This window comes from Arvicanthis niloticus, chromosome 16 (genome assembly GCF_011762505.2).
Source record: "Arvicanthis niloticus isolate mArvNil1 chromosome 16, mArvNil1.pat.X, whole genome shotgun sequence".
Taxonomy (NCBI): Eukaryota; Metazoa; Chordata; class Mammalia; order Rodentia; family Muridae; genus Arvicanthis; species Arvicanthis niloticus.
Window position 1 is genome coordinate 70,905,707 of NC_047673.1, and position 17,615 is coordinate 70,923,321.

Consider the following 17,615-nt stretch of genomic DNA (forward strand, 5'->3'; position numbering starts at 1 on the left):
CAGAAGAAGATATTATGATCAATGTTTGTTTAAAGTGAGTAAGGAATGCTTACTATAATTTTCCTCCTGTGAATTAACATTGACAAAACATCTCACAGGCCTGAACCTTTTAAAGTCATTATAAGAGTTCAATTGGAATATCATTCAAATGTCTGCTCGAAAATGAAATGGTAGCTGGGTGTGGTGGCATGCCCCAGGCTGAGGAAAGAGGATCACAGATGTGACAGCAGCATAGGTGACCTAGAGAAGTTCACCTGTTTCAAGCATATAACCCAGACCACAGTTAATTAACTAATCAATTAGAGAAACAAAAGGGAAGGCTGTATGGGAGAAGGTTCGTATCTCACCTGACACTGCCTGTGGCATCAGGAGCTATGCAGACTTGCCAGGGCTTTCACATGACACTAGATGTGTCTTCCAGAATGACAGGGTAACTACGTCATTGAAACCTCTTGCCAAGACTAATAAGAAAGATGAAAGCTAGATCACAAATTGAGGACATTTCAAACTCTAAAACCCATGCTTCTCTCAGATTATTTTTTTCTTCTTACACCACAAAGCTTTTGAAACTGCAGATCTAGATACAGCTAAAGCAGCGGGTCTCTATCATAATCATTCTACCCCTCAAATTTTTTTCTTAGAATGTCAAACTTTACTTTTTAAAAAATTACATTTTTATCTGATTTTTTTTCTCCTTACCCTTCCATAGAGTCTACATTTATAAATTCTCAATGTAACAGAATGGGAAAGAGTCCAAAATGCTGTTAAGCAGCGAGAAAAGGCCAGCTCAGGACATACACTTGAGCTCTGATATCAAGAGGGAATCAAGAAAACGGCCTAAGCAGGCACTAGTTTGTGTAACCAGCAAGCTCCAGGGTTGGCCTGAATCAGGGGCGCTGATAGCAAGTGAAAAACCTAAGCATGGCTGGAAATACAGGGAGGGCAGGGTCTGTGGAAAGCTGTTATTCTTCATGCAGTGGGCAACTGGAGGACCCAGGGTGAGCACGTGCTCCTGCCCTACACAGACAAGGGTGGGCAGCACTGTGGCCAGGGGTCTTAAGGTGGGTTGAGCCTTCACAAAGCTTATGGGAAAATGTAGCTCTGTGGAGAGACCTTGGACATGGTGAAGAAGTGCTTTTGTGGGTTTTAAGGAAAGCACACACAAGGAAAATATTCCTGGGAAATTGCTTAAAAATGATTAGTGCCTTGGCGAAGGGGTACACACTGAAATTACAGCACCCTGAGGATCACTGTTTACATTTAATGGGAAAGTATTCCACTGGCATCCTCTCACCCACTTCCATCCTTGCGTGACTTGTGTGTACATTTACTGTGTAGCCTGCTGTTCACACCTACTGCTTTATGTCTAGCATAGGCTACCCCATGGGGTCCATCTCATATTAATACACGGAGAACTCTAGTCTGTAGCAGTAGCACAGCACAGCTTCCTACTGTAGCTGTTTTAGTTTAGGGTACTTTTTCCTGGTATTTATCTGGTTCTTACCTCTAAAGGAGAAGAACTCTCTTAAGAAACTATAACCATAAAATACTATATCCTCATTAACATTTTTAACAGTAACTTCCTGACACCTCCAGTGATTTAAATTAAATGCCAAATCTGTTTTTAAAACTACAAAATTTGCATCCTAATAAATCAAACACACTGAAGTTGATTGAACATCTTTCAACAGCCTTTCCTTCTTTCAGATCCCTTTCTTTGTGTCCCTAGAATTATAATCATTAAAACCCGGGTCACTGTGGTTTCTGCTCTCTACAGACAGCTCAGACTGACAGCACCTCTGTGCTCTACCTTGGCATTGTCCTCTGGCAATCTGAGCCAGGGGCCTCAATGGACTTGGCTCTGTGTGTGTGTGTGTGTGTGTGTGTGTGTGTGTGTGTGTGTGTGTGTGGCATGGTGTGGGGAGTGTGTCATTTAGGTAGAGTGGATGGCGTGTCCTTTTATTAGGAAACACACTGTCTACCTTCTGCCATCCTCATCCTGGTTTCTTTTCTGGACCCACAGTGGTAGTTAATTTTGAAACAAAATGTCCCCTCTTGAAGTACATCAGAATGACAGATCCCATGCAATCTTTCTCCTACAAGAATCATGCTTCCATTTGGCTTGCTGGCTTTCCAGCACCTGTTTTCCTTCTGGATGCAAGAACCTTTCTGTTTTAGAAGCAGACACACTGGGCTCGGCTGATCATTTGCTTTGGAAACTAAACATCTAACTACAATTCAGAGTGCTGCCATGTATTAAAGCGGGCAGCCTCCTGTCTTAGAAAACTTGCAGCCACCTTAGGATCCTCAGTTCCAGGAGGTTCTGGGCAGCAGCCTCTCTACCCTCAGACATTTCTTTCCTTTTCCATTTTGTCCTAGGATGAGGAGTTGACAGTAGACACAGGAGCTGGGCCTCACAGGTGCTCATGCACTGAAGAACCTCAGACCTAGCTAGCAACAAATTCTTCCTACTCTGGCCCCAGAGCTAGGAGCCAGAAAATGGTTGGGTGGGGTGAGTGGGAGGAGCAGGCTGGGCTCTGCCCACCTGCAGACCAGAGCTTGCGGCAGCCTCTACCTCCTTTGCTTTCAAGACGTTGAACTTGGAGCAGAACCCAGAGAGGTCCACGCAGAGCCATGGGCGGCCACGTTTCTCGGGAAGATTTCGAGTGGGTCGACACGGATGAGCCACATGCGCATAGGAGACGGGAGATCCTGGGTGAGGTCTTGTGCATATGTTTCATATTGTGTAGCCAGTGCCTGGGGCCCCAGCAGAAAGAGACGCCTGGTCTGGGCTCAGGGCGCTCAGCCTTAGGGATGCATGGAACTTCACCCCCCTCTCTCTCTCTCTCTCTCTCTCTCTCTCTCTCTCTCTCTCTCTCTCTCACACACACACACACACACACACACACACACACACACACACACACACACCATCACCACCACCACCACCACCAAGATTCACCTGTTTGGTGAAGTGGTACAGGCTGGTCCCTGAGTGTGGGCAACCTCAGCTGAACTTGGCGATCTTCAGCCTGAGAAATCCCAGGCCTTATCCGTTAGCTAGGAGATTTCTCAGATGACCATTGGGTAGTGGTTTACCTAAATAGCCTGCCACTGGAGTGTGTGGCTCAGGAAGTAGCTCTGGGAAATTCTGGGACCGTTGGAGCCAAGTAAGCATGAATCAGTGCAGTCTGAAGTCCTCACTGGTGAGGGGACCACAGGGCTTATTAGAGACGCCAGGTTCTGGTGTGCTGCTTTGTGAATCTACCACAATCCTGTGACACCAGAAGGGCAGTTCATAGATACTTTTCCCCTCTTATGGTGTTAGCATGAAGACACTAAAGCACAGATGACCAGCCAAATACAGAACAACCTGGTTTGTCCTGACAGTTTGTTCACTTAGGGTGTTTAACGCAGACTAAGCAGGCCTTACGGCTCTAGAGTATACTGGAATGTCTGTGTTTCACAGAGAACTCTCTCATCTCTCCCAGGCTGCCCTTCATGACCTGCAGACTTTTGAGCTGGTTGCTTTTCAGTAGTGCCTGACTTCTCTCATGGCAGTCTCCCTACTTTTCTGCCTTTTAAAGGTGCAGTGAGAGGGAAGGGGATAAATGCTAGGAGGATGATAATCTGGGCTGGCAGCCTGCAAAGAATATGCTTCTAACCAATAAGTCGGTTGCTTAAAACCAATGAAACCAATGGGAGGGGCTTTGAATGTGAGGAGCTCCCTCCCTCCAGTGAGACCAGACCCAGGGCTTCACATAGCAGCAGCCTTGGCAACCATTTGTCCAAAGAAAAGACAAGGCTCCAAGTTTTATGAGTATCTAAGTTAGAAATGTCTTGTCAGATGAGTTCACATCAGTGTGTGTGGGAAAGCCCCGTAAAAGACTTTTATCTAATTCTTGGGTTTCTTCTGTCTTCCTGAACAATGTTGCAGCTCACTTGTACATTTTTATCTGAGCTCTCAGTCGGCATATCTTATCTAATCCTTATCTACATATTGCATAAGAAGAAGGTGATGTCCAACCTTGCAAAAACTGATGCTCAAATATAGTTTTCTCTTCAGTCGTCAGAAAAATCGATGAAGCAACAAATTCTAGCATCGAATCTTTCTGCACAAACTTATCACCTATGAACTACCTCCCTTGAAAAGCTAAATGGTTTGATGAAAAATACCGTTTTTACCCCCTCAGTGTTCCATTTCTGGAGACAGAAAAGAAAGAAGGGAAAAGACTATGGGAACTTATTTAAATTACATCATCAAAATGACAATGTACTTCTGAAATACGTGTTTACTTTTAGGGAAGAAAGAAATCCATACACTTTCCATCTACATTTAGAGTTAGTATTAGAGGTCCACTTCAGGCTTTACAAACAATCCTCTTATGGGAGATGGAGAGAAACTCCACCCAGCTCCCTTCAGATGGGCTTCTACTCCAGGGATGCACTTCAGCTGAAAGAGTGTGCTGGGGTGCAGGTGCCAAAGAAGGAGTGCTGTGCTTCCCATCTCTGCCTCTTTGAGCCCATACCTCTGAGAGGTCAGAGAACAGGGCTTCAGCACTTCACCACTACAGGGGCTGACAGTGCACAGGCACTTGTCACTGCAGAGCTAGCCTCCACAGTGCCCACTGCCCTACACAGATCACCAGCTGCACCATACAAGAAGCTGCACTGTGAGGACCTCATATCCATTGCTGTCTATAACACACTGCCTGAACCATTTGCATGTCCCCACTGTCAGAACACCCTAGAGGACAGCGGCTCTCACTGCCTCTGCTATAGGATACATTGGGACAAAGTCATCACTCACAGTCACAGATGGGATAGGGAGACTATACTGAAATAAAGTCAACAGTGCACAACAAACTCCCACTTCAAGGCACATCTTCAGAGGAAAATCACTTCCTAAGAAGTCCACGTCATAAAACTGGCAGAGATGCCTGATCTACCAAACACACTCAAAAATCTCAAAACAAACTACAGAATTTATGTGAAACAAGGTAATAGGATGCCAGAAAAAGAACACAACTGGCTCTTAGCAATGGAAGTTGCAGAAACTACTGAGTGAAATGCTTGGCAGATTTGTATGGAAGTGGGGCTGGGGACGGAGCTGGATGGTTGGATGCTCGAGCAGCCCACGAGAGGCCACAGTCAGCATCATACTGAACAAGGGAAGAACTCAAAGCACTTGCTCTGCATTCAGGAAGAAGGCAGGGGTGTCACTTACTGTTCCTACAAAGTTTTAGAAGGAGTCATTAGGAGATAGAAGGCAGGAGATACGAATAAGGTAGAAAGTCAAATGTTCTGACTGCCCATGTGACAGTACAGGTAGGAAAATAGACTCGACACAAATGCTCCTGGAACTGGCAAACTCACTACCATGGCGGACACAATGTCAGCATACTGACACTAGCTCATTCTCTGGTCATGACTGTGCACATCTGTGTACTTGCTATTTGGAAGGCTGAGGCGGGAGGTTTGCATGAATCCACAAGTCTGAGACCAATCTTGCCAATACAGCAAGGATATATCTTTAAAAATATTTTTTGCTTTTGGGGTTTGAGAGATGGCTCAGAAGTTAAGAGAATGTATTGTTCTTAAAGAAACTCCAGATTTGCTTCCCAGCACTGACACGGTGGCTCACAAACATTTGTTATTACAGTGCCAGGCCATCCAATACTCTCCTCTGACACACATACATACATACATACATACATACATACACACACACACACACACACACACACACACACACACACATACATACAAGCAGAACATTCACATGCAAAGTCTTTTTTTTTTTTTTTTTGAGACAGGATTTCTCTGTGTAGTGCTGACTGTCCTAGAATTTGTTTTTATAAAACAGGCTGTCCCTGAGATCACAGAGATCTGTCTGCCTCTGCCTCTTGAGTGCTGGAATTAAAGGTGTAAGCTATTATGCCTAGCTTACATAAAATAACTTTTTTATTTTAATTAAAAATCCTTAGCTTCTCTGTATTACCCCCCCCAAGAAAACTTGATGAGAAAGAAAAACACTAAGTCAGTCACCTTCACAATATATGTAAGTTAAATAGCACAAAATAAATGTTACCAATGAAATAATAGAGTTCAACAATGAAAATTACATAATATTGATGAAAAACTGAAGTAGACACACAAAATAATGAAATTATCTAAATATATGACATTGAAATTTGACTCCTTTCAACATATTCAAAAACTGATTCAAACTGGGTTAAGAGGCACACAATTTTGTTTGTTTGTTTGATTGTTTGTTTTGTTTTGTTTTTTGAGACAGGGTTTCTCTGTGTAGCCCTGGCTGTCCTGGAACTCACTCTGTAGACCAGGCTGGCCTCGAACTCAGAAATCCGCCTGCCTCCCAAGTGCTGGGATTAAAGGCGTGTGCCACCACCGCCTGGCGAGGCACACAATTTTAATCCCAGACAGGCAGGTCGCTGTGAGTTCCAGACTAGGCAAGCTATGTGGAAGAGACCCTGTCTTGAATCAAAACAACAAAATACAATCACAAAGGCATCAGTGCCTAAATATAAGACCAGAAACAACTGACAGAAAACACAGGGGAGACAAGTGAGATACTGACACAGCAATCATTTCCTGGATTGGAGTTAAAAGGCAACAACAATTGAAAATAGGATTTTAAACTTCTGCAGAGCAGAGAGAATAATCAACCATGCAAGGAGACAATGTACAGAATGCAAGACATTTGCCAGCTAGACATGTGACAGAACTAATAGCTAGAATACATGAGGATTACTTAATAACAACAACAAAACACCCGGTAACCCAAGTTTAAAAGGAGTAAATGATTTGAAGAGACACTTTTCAAAAGCAAAACAAACAAAACCCACAAATGGCCAGGAAATCGATTAAAAAAAAAAAAATCTCAGTATCCTTAGACATCAGAGAAATGTAAATAAAACTACAGTAATATTCCACTCCAAGTTAAATGATTGTACCTGTTTAACACTGGAGAGGATACAGAGAAAAGAAACACTTACACACTGCTATTGGGGGCATAAACCATACAGTTATTATGGAGAACAGTATGAATTTTTCTCAAACAATTCTTAAAAGGTCTATTATTTCCCCAAAACACCAAAAATAGGTTTTCTATCTAGTCATTTCTCCCACTTCCTGCTACGCCTCTAAAATGAATACAAATCAGCATATAAAAGAGATACGTGCACATTCGTATGTATTACGGCATTCACAATACCTAAGCTATGGAGTGAGCTGAGGTGCTCCTCAACAAGCAGGGAGGATAAAGAAAGTGTGATGCGTACAACAACGTATCAGTAAACCACAACAACGTATCAGTAAACCACAACAACGTATCAGTAAACCACAACAACGTATCAGTAAACCACAACAACGTATCAGTAAACCACAACAACATATCAGTAAACCACAACAACGTATCAGTAAACCACTGTGGCAGTTAAGAATGAGATGAGCTGGAGAGAGGTCTCAGAAGTCTGTAAGTGCTTGTCATGCAGGCATGAGGACTCAGCACTGACGTTAAAGCCAGGTGCAGATGCCCGTGTCAGCCATTCTGGAACAGGGGTCACAGAGACAGGAGGATCTCTGGGGAGTTTTGGTCAGTAAGTGTAGTCAAATCGGTGAGCTTCAAATTCAGTTATAGGCTCTGTCTCAAAATACAAGGTGGAGTCGTGGAGAGATGTCTCAGTGGTTAAGAGTACTTTACTGCTCTTATAGAAGACCCAGGCCCTCACATGATGGCTCACAATCCTTGGTAACTCTAGTTCCAGGAGACCTGATGTTCTCTTGTGACATCCCTATACACCATGCACACATGTGGAATACCTATATACATGTAGGCAAAACACTTATACACATAAAATAAATAAATCTTTAAAAAGAACCTGTAAAATCTGAGGTGGACAGTGACTGAGGACATTGACTTTTGCACACAGAACCATACACACACAGTAATTAGTAGATAATGTGGTGAACTAGAGATTATTGTGTTAAACGCAATCGAGACAGAAAGATAAGTACCACATCTTCTCCTTCACATGCAGAAGCCAGAGGAAGTTGACTTGAAAGTGGAATCACAGTTACTAGAGGTTAGGGAGTGAATGGAGGAAAGGTGGGAAAGGGGAAGTTAGATTTGATCTGCACGGGCTATATGTGCATTAAAAATGCACACTGAATCTCATTAATATGTATAATTAATATATTTATAAAATGGTAACTTGGGGGCTGGAGACATGGCTCAGTAGTTAAGAGCACTGGCTGTTCTTCCAAAGGACCAGGGTTCAATACCCAGCACCCACATGGCAGCTCAGAATAGTCTATAACTATTGTTCTAGGGTAGCTGACACCCTCCTGCAATCATACATACAGGCAAAACTCAGGGCACAAATATATAACAAAACAAAAATAAATACATTATTTAAAACAAATAAAATGGCAACTTAAATAAAAAGATATAGGGAATTAGTCTTCTAGGTCATGCTCTTCCCATTAACATAGTAAAGACATTGGGAGATATAACCACCCTGGACAACAAAGCATGAGTTCATCTAAAGACAGTAGTTCAGATCTCTAGGGCTCACGGTATGGCTCACTTCTCTTGCATGTATCAGGATCTATTCCTGGTACACACACTCCAAAGAGATGAAATTTGTATTACATAAACATAAAAGCAAGTTTTATATTTACTTCCCAAAGAATTTTTGACTAAAATAACAAAGCTACCTGTCAAAGTTTTAGGCTCTAAGGGATTTTTCTAATTTGAGCATTCCTAATTTAATTTCTATGTCTTGAGAATCTTTTCTTTTAAGATAAGGTCTGTCTACATATTCCTGAAGGTTGAGGAACTCACCCTGTAGACCAGACTGACCTCACTCACGGAGATGTCCTGCCTCTGCCTCCTGAGTGATGGGAGGTGTGCACCACCACGCCCAGCCTGAGAATCTTTACATAGCTGTTCATGCTTTGACCATTAGTTTCTTCTCATTACATTATTCAGTCCATGTATGGAAAACAACCAGTTTTGTTAATATCTACACGATACTTTTTAGAGTATGGCTAAATCTTCTTATTTTTCTATAATTGTTACATACAATAGTATTTCATCTATATTATGTCTTTTGTTGAAGGACAAAATCTGTCACCTAAATTCAAGAATACTTAGAGGGGGCAGGAGAGATGGCTCAGTGGCTTACAACACTGACTGCTCTCCCAGAGGTCCTGAGTTCAATTCCCAGCAACCACATGGTGCCTCACAGCCATCTGTAATAAGATCTGATGCCCTCTTCTGGTGTGTCTGAAGGCAGTGACAGTGTACTCACATACACGCAATAAATAAATCTTTAAAAAAAAAGGAATATTTAGAAAATGGATAATTACACTATTTTATTATAGTACAATATTTCTCATATTATTAAGTGCTCAAAATACTAAGTAAATGATAATAAATTATTTTACCAAGGGATGCATACTTTATCAATCTTGATTTGTCATTATAGCCTTGTAGAAGGTAAAATATTGAGCTAGGAGACTTTACTTAATGTAGCCCTAAGGATCTACCTGTCTCTGTCTTCTTAGCTTGGAGATTACAAGAGCTTGCTAACACACTTGGCTCTTTGCCTTGGGTTCTGGAGATCAAACTCAGGTCCTCATGCCTACACACAAGCACTAGCTCTCCACTGAGCTCTGTCTCTCCAGACCTCATTATCATTTCTTAGGTTTGTTGATTATAATTGTGTATAATTATATTGTATGTTTCTCCACTTACAATTCTTGTTGTATTTTTTTTTTCTTACAGCAAAGTATCCAGAGATAAAATCCTTGATGAAACCTGACCACAACCTGATCTGGATCATAACCACGATGCTTCTTGTCCAGTTGGCTTCATTTTACTTAGTCAAAGACTTACAGTGGAAATGGGTCATATTTTGGGCCCTTGTCTTTGGCAGTTCCATTAACCACTCAGTGACTATGGCTATCCATGAGATTTCCCACAATTTCCCCTTTGGCCACCATAGGGCCCTGTGGAACCGCTGGTTTGGAATATTAACTAATCTCCCTTTTGGGGTTCCATATTCAATTTCCTATAAAATGTATCACATGGATCACCATCGATACCTTGGAGCTGTGGGAATTGATGTGGATGCCCCTTCTGACTTTGAGGGCTGGTTCTTCTGCACCACTTTCAGGAAGCTTATATGGGTTGTTTTGCAGCCTTTGTTTCTTTTTCTCAGACCTTACTTCGTCAACCCCAAACCAGTTACTTATCTGGAAACTATCAATATTGTGGCCCAGATCACTTTTAACATCATAGTTTACTATGTTTTTGGAATTAAATCTTTAGTCTACATGTTAGCCTCCCTACTTGGCTTGGGTTTGAACCCAATTTCTGGGCATTTTATAGCTGACCACTACATGTTCTTAAAGGGGCAAGACACAAACTCATATTATGGGTCTCTCAACCTTTTCATGTTCAATGGAGGCTATCACAACGAACATCATGACTTCCCCAGTGTTCCTGGAAGTCGTCTTCCACAGGTAAGAGAAGTTCTGATTTATTGCTTTAATTTTTGATGGATCTAAATTAAATTAGCCTTCCTTTGTTCATTAAAGAAAAAAACTAGTATGTTTTATCAAACAAAAATTTACTTCAAAATAAAAAGGAAAGCACAGTGTAGGTCCAGTGTCTGACAGCCTAATTTTACCTTCACTCTCTTGGATCCTTACACTTGGTGGTCACGATTAGAATTCAGAAGTGTCAAAGATGTACAAACTTATTACTTGATTTAAAAAAAATACCTCTATTAAAAATCAAATTCCTTTGTAAAGTGAACATCAGCTGCATCTTGAGCTGATGGGCTCTGTTAAGATGTATGTATTTTTTATTTCATTCTTTAGGAATTTCATACATACATGCAGCATATTTTGACAATACCCATTCCCTATTTTACCAGACCTTAACCCTGGCAAATTCTCCCTCCAGTTCATGTCTTCTTTTCATAGCCCAGTGGGTCTAATCAATTCTCTCCTTATTTCATGGGTGTGGGGTCATTAACAGAGCACAGAAAACTAACAGGGATAACCTCTCTGAAGAAAACTGACTCTTCCTACTCCAGAAGCCTTTAAGAACCAAAGCTCCTCAGGTAGGGGCTTCATGTGCCTCTCACGTTTCTATGCTTGATTTTTTTTTGACTGACTCAATCAAGAAGACACTATTTTGCAGCAATCCTTTCCCCACCCCCAGGCTCCTATAATCTTCCCACCCATTTATGAAATACGGTTGAGGTGACCTGCAAAAAATGATCTATAAAATGAATGGACAGGGACCAATCCTATACTCCTCCAGCCAAGACGCTCTCTCATCAAAATAAAGCTTTGTGTAATGTAGCTGCAGTGTGACCGTACTGTGGTTTATACTGCATGGGAAATACTGAGGGATGACCCAGTGTAACTGAATTTCATCTGCAACCTCCAACACATTCATCAAGAAGAGCAAAGGCTTTGGTTCATTTTATGGAGAACATCACAGAGGGTACCTCTGTTGCAGAACTGTTAAACTGATGAAGTGGCTGAAGATTACTTTGACTATTCTTTCAACTTTTTGATAATCCTTACATGATCAGAATAAAGGCTTGTGTAAACAAAGCACATGGTTGAGTGAACACAACCTTGAGTTGGTGTGATGTGTCACTAGCCTCCAGTTCCTGGTGTCAGTCTACTCTGGACAGAGTACAACTATTGTTTCTTTTCTCTGTGAATCACTGAATTATGAAATCCTTGGCTGGCCTGAAGCTCACTCTGTAGACCAGGCTGGCCTCTCTCATAGAATCTACCTGCCTCTGCATCCTGATTGCTGGGATTAAAGGCATTTACCACCATGCCCAACTAATATTCCAATTTTTGAAGTTTGTTTTTACTTATTTTTACTGAGATTTGTTGTTCACAAAATACTTTTTAAGCATATCTTTCTTCAGCTGCTCACAACGTTGTAAAGATAGTAGGTACACAGGGATTTATGATGTCAGCATTTGAATTGCACTGAACATGAGACTAATAAATTCTCTAGGATAACTCCAAGTAGTAAGAAATGTATTAACTTTTTATTTTATGTCCTTAAAATATGAAAAAAATATCAACTTTTATGCTCTCCTGGTTGATAATATATTCTCAATCCTCAAGAACGTCTTAAGTGCTCCTGTAGGATCTGAACTTTGAACTGGCTCTGTGGTTTTACAGGTTTAGATCTCCAGTGGTTCTCTGTTCAGCTGCTAAGCTAAATTGATTGCCATCGGCTAGACTCTAAATTCAATGTTGGTTACGATAGAGGCAGTTATGTGTGTGATCTACAGATTGTCCTTATTCATGAACAGTGTTGCCCTCTGTCTGTGTCAGACACCCACCTGTACTCCTAAGGCCTCAGTGACACAGTTCACCTCTCTGTGTCTTCACTTCCAGGTGAGGGAAATCGCAGCTGAGTACTACAGTGAGCTCCCACATCACATCTCCTGGGTGAAGGCGCTGTACGACTTTGTGATGGATGACACAATGAGTCCCTACTCGAGGATAAAGAGGCCTCTGAAAGGGAACGAGGTTCTAAGTAAATAACCATCACCAGGGCCAAAGAAACCCCTCCCCAGAGCTTTATAATAGCTAACAATGTGGGAATATCTTCCCATTCTTTCTCACACTGGTCATTTAACTTAGAGCACTGTACACACTCATCAAGACCTCTGCCAATGAGCTGCCTTCCCAGCCTGAATTTTTGACTGGCTAAACTTGGGGTCAGTGATGGTCAGAAGCTGTCTTGCTACAATTTAAACTCAGATCTCCATGATATCAAGGATTCACTCTGGTTTTCAGTCAGCTTGACTGTTACAGTGCTCAGCTCTGCCTACAGGGCACTTCTTATTGATAATGAGTTATCATTTCTTGTGGTGTCTTCATCTATGTCTATAACTTGGCAAGCACATCATGAAATGGCTACTTTACTACATGATTTACAACATTAAGTTTTATTTTAATAAAAATGCTAACAGGCTGTGCTGTCAATTAAAATTCACTTACTGGCTTGTTCTTTGGTGTTTGGTATTCAATTGTCTTTTCTCTGTGTTATATTGTTACATTAGTTCTTAGGGAAACCTAACTTTACATTTTTCTTCCTACAAAAAAGACTAGAAAGACTTATAGGCTGTGGTGGCATACACCACATATCTTATATATGGGCTGAGGGAGGCTGGGAAGGAGAATCACTTGGTGCCCTCTACTGTACTGAGCTTTATGTAGTTTCTGGGGCTTTGAACGTGGATCTACATGCTTGAACCTCAAGCTTTTCACCCTCTGAACCACCTCCTCAATCTATCATCTCTGTTTTCAAAAGCTCAGGGAGCAATGCATGTACACCTCAGGAAAATGACCATCCTGCTTCGATTTGACATCATCTCTTTCTAATGCACACATTGGAAAGTAGATAGTCTGGTCCTCATTAAAAGGAAAAGAAAAAAATGAGGGTCCAAAAATATGAAGTAGGTTCTTTCCAGTTGGCCAGCTTCCTCTTAACATGGTGGGGAACTGGAAGTAGTTCTGAGCTAACCTCATTCTAAGTTTAAGGACTGTCCACTGTCTATAATGATAACTCTTCAGTTACATAACCACAGAGAGCCTCTCCTTGTCTACATATAAAAGAAAGGGTTGGGAACTGATTTCTTTAGTTGGAAAGGAGTGTCTCGAAGCTGAGACAGAATTTCAGTAATTGGGAAGATAGTCACCCATGGGGATGCATGCTTCCTTCATCCTCCTGTCATATCCTTATGCTCCAGGGGATGCAGCAAGCTATGCTGAACCAGCGTGGGTTCATAGAAGTAAGGAAAGCTGAGAAGGAAAGAGAGATCAGGTTTGCCACATACACACGTTGCACATATTTGCAATGAGCAGCCTTGCAGTATCTGGCTCATGCTTGCCTATTACATATTGTGTCCTCGCCTCCCTGGTCATTGTTCTGTGCCAGCTCCAGCACATTCCTTTCTTCCATGCTCAAGACTGCCACAGTCAGAGCCTCCCCCACACCCTGTACTGGTCCTAATACATCCAACTCCTTCCCTGCACTCAGCTCTCAGCTCAGAGACCTTCACATTAAAAGCCTTTCCGATGCATGGTTCCTCGGCATTAGGAGCCATGGAGCAACAAGGCATGAAGAAGCAATTCAGTGGGCAAGAGCTTTCTCACTCTGACTCCTGAGGCAGCGCAAGGACACAGTGTCACCAGTGGTAATCTTTCAGCTCTTCATGGACTTGTACATCCACTGTATCTTCTCTTTTCTCTTCACGGAATTACATATGCTTGTAAAGTCTCTCTGAGCAGTGAGGAAATAGAGTTGCATGTTGGTCAGCTTCAGGCCCCCTTCACTAAAGGTTGATCTTAGGCACTCGAATTCCTGTGATGTGGAAGGGACAGAGAAAGTTATTAGGCAAAGAGTCCCATGCCAAAGGGCTTTACATTTAAGGATCACTGTTCTGAGTGGATAGACAGGAGAGGAGAGACCTGACCAGAAGCTGTGCTACCCCACTGGTGTCACACCACCTCTCCCACATCATTCTCTATCCCAAGTCTTAGGGTTTTACAGGTTCAGTGTGAAAGGGGTCCAGGAGACCTACTATGCCTGGGAAAGAGATCTAGAAAGTGACATTGATAGTCCAAAGAACTTGCCCACAACCACAGAGTAGTCTAAGGTGTGCTCCCCCACAAACCCCCCCCCCAAAAAAAAAAACAACAACAAAAAACCTTTAGGGAAGCACCACTATCATAAACAATTAAAAGGCAGATGAGCATGGTGGTATGCACCTTTAATCCCAACACTTGAGTGGCAGAGGCAGGTAGATCTATGAGTTCATGGCCACCTTGGTACACAGATTCAGTTCTAGAACAGCCAGGGCCACACAGAAAAATCTTGTCTCAACATAACAAACAAACATTAAAGGGCATAAAATTTGGGGCGAAGAGATGACTGAGGTTAAGATTTCTGACTTCTCTTCCAGAGGATCCAGGTTTAATTCCCAGCAGCCACACGGTTGTCTATAACACCAGTTCCAGTGACTCAACAACCTCTTCTGGCCACTGCAGGCACTTATAATCAAGTCTTGTAATCATCATTCTCTTGTGTCTCTGCTCCCACTCTCCTCTCTATGAAAGGTGACTCCAGTAGAGACAGCACTGTGTTCTTGGCTCCTGAGGTCACAGGAGAAACTGACGAGCAATGAGGAATATTAATTACTTTGTTGGCAGTTGGCTTTGTCATTCTCAGACTGGGAAAGCATGGAGCATGCCTCTGGCTTCACCGAGTTAAGTTACTTGTTATGCCACCAATTCTATTGATCACTAGCAGGACACCCTTGGCACCTCTGCCTGTAGCTGGTGACCCTCTAGCTGTGGGTCAGCAGATAACAGCATCCAACATTGTTTTCAGGTAGCTCAGGCTGTTTGAAACCACCCACTCCTTAAGTAGGTGCCTTAAAGAATCAGTTCTGACTCACAAGAGGAGTCACCCCAGAAAAGCCAACAGCCTTTATCTAGTAAAGCTCCTTAGAGATGCTTCTCTTCTCTACTTTTTCCTCCCTTCCATTCATTTCCCTAACCCAACTATCTGCTCTGTTCTTGTGTTTTTTTTTTTTTATTTGTTAATTCATTTTGCTTTTTTCTATATCTATTTTTCTTGACAGGGTCTTTTTTTTTAATAGTTCTATTAGAACTAAATATTTTTTCTTTTTTTAAAATTGGATATTTTATTTATTTATATTTCAGATGCCATCCCCTTTCCCCATTTCGCCTCCCTAGAAACCTCCATCCCATCCCCCTCCTCCTTTTTGCTTTTATACCATTTTAATTACATGCAAGTATTAAGGTCAGTTCTAGGTTGAGGATCTAGCAATACAATAGATGCAAATAGTCAAGGAACAAGCAAGACAATAAACAAACAAAATTCCGTGAACACTCCCATGAGCACTGTTTCTAAGGGCTTATCAGGATGACCAAAATATCTGAACCTACTTCACTGTCCTAGCCCAAGGTCATTTTCAAGTCTGAAGATTACTTCCTTGTTCTACTCTAAGATTTAGATTCCTGCCTGAAATTATTCTTTGTTCTAGCCTAATGTCAGATTCCTGCCTGAAGCCCACTTCCTTGGACAATGTTATATTCCTGCTAAGCAGCCAATTTCCTTGTCCTTGGCCCATGTCAGATTCTTGCCAAGCAGCCCCAAAAGCTCTCCACATTTCCCCCTTTTTTATTTCATAAACAAGACAGAGCCTGTTTTAGGTCATTCTGACAAGAATGCCTTCCTTACCCATCGTGGAATATGCATTATCAAAAGCAATGCACTTATTAGGTTGGTAAGGTTCTGTGCAGAATGTTACTCATCCTTGACTTTCCAGCCTGTTAATCTAATAACTGTTTGGGGGGACAGGGTTTTACTACCTAGCCCAGGCTGGCCTAAAGTTGGTGTCCCTCCAACCTCAGACTCACACACACACAAAAAAGATATCATTAATTTGCAAAGAGGATATGCTGGGTCTGGGTCAGAGTTCTAGAGGTTCTCAGCAAGAATGATTTGCCCAGTTGCTTTCTGCTGACAGGAGCTCAGTGGCCTTGGTACCACAGCAGACACCTTTTCACTTAGCAGGTACAAAGGAGGAAGAGGACATTCACTGTCCCTTTCAAGGCAGTCTCCAATGACCTCACTAGCTATAGACCTCACTTCATGTAAGCTGTATTTACATGTATGTACTCATGGGTCAAGTCTATTATCCAAACAGTTCATAGTCTGAGACAGGATACTCTCATATTTAAGATTTCCTGTACTACAAAGGGAACTCAAGGGTGTTCTGGACAAACAAAACAAAACCAAAAAACAGGCTTTCTGAGGTTGGGAATATTGTTCAATAGTAGAGTTGTTGCCAAACATCTTCAAGACCCTAGTATTGATACTAGTACCTTAAATAAATGAATAAATAAGTAAACAAGTATCTGTGGTACATTGACTTAGTCTTTTGGGTATATTTGCAGGAGTGGCATTTGTTCTAGATTTAAACATCAGTGTAGTGTATAATTTTAGACTGTTAAATGTATAGGTGGAAACTGTGAGAGTTCTATATTTAGGTTTAAGGTTTGGTTTTTTTAAGTCACACTAATTTTTATAGTTGCTAAGCTAATTTTCATTACATACATACATGCACGTGGATATCCATGGGTGCCAGAAGAGTGGGTCAGATTCCCTGCAGCTGGAGTTACAGGGGATTGTGACCCACTACTATTCTCTATAAGAGCAGCAAGTGCTCTTAACCATGGAGCCATCTCTCCAGCCTTTGCTGTTTTCTTAAAGATAGTTATTCTAACTGGGGGTGAGATGGGACATCAGTGTAGCCTTGATTTACAATTTCCTCATGTCTAAGCATGCTATTCTTTATTCATATGATTTTCAGCCATTTGTACTTCATCTTTTGAGCACTGTCTATTCATTTCATTAGTTCATTAATCAACTGGATTCTTTGTGAAAATATCTTAGTATTTAAGTTTTTAAGTACTCTAGATATTAATCCCCTATCGGAGTT

At 41.7% G+C, this 17,615-nt stretch overlaps 1 protein-coding gene across 1 annotated transcript; it reads left to right on the forward strand.

Moving 5' to 3' along the window:
• Positions 1 to 2,562: 2,562 nt before the first annotated feature.
• LOC117721382 (sphingolipid delta(4)-desaturase DES1-like) lies at positions 2,563 to 13,080 on the forward strand. Its single transcript, XM_034519949.2, has 3 exons — positions 2,563 to 2,716; positions 9,815 to 10,554; positions 12,472 to 13,080. The coding sequence occupies exons 1-3, from the start codon at positions 2,635 to 2,637 to the stop codon at positions 12,619 to 12,621; spliced, it is 972 nt and encodes a 323-aa protein (XP_034375840.2). The 5' UTR covers positions 2,563 to 2,634; the 3' UTR covers positions 12,622 to 13,080.
• Positions 13,081 to 17,615: the final 4,535 nt, after the last annotated feature.

Coding starts and splice junctions, on each gene's coding strand:
- LOC117721382 (XM_034519949.2), top strand. CDS start 2,635: ATGGGCGGCCACGTTTCTCGGGAAGATTTCGAGTGGGTCGACACGGAT. Junction 2,717..9,814: donor TAGGAGACGGGAGATCCTGG/GTGAGGTCTTGT, acceptor TTTTTCTTACAG/CAAAGTATCCAGAGATAAAA. Junction 10,555..12,471: donor CTGGAAGTCGTCTTCCACAG/GTAAGAGAAGTT, acceptor CTTCACTTCCAG/GTGAGGGAAATCGCAGCTGA.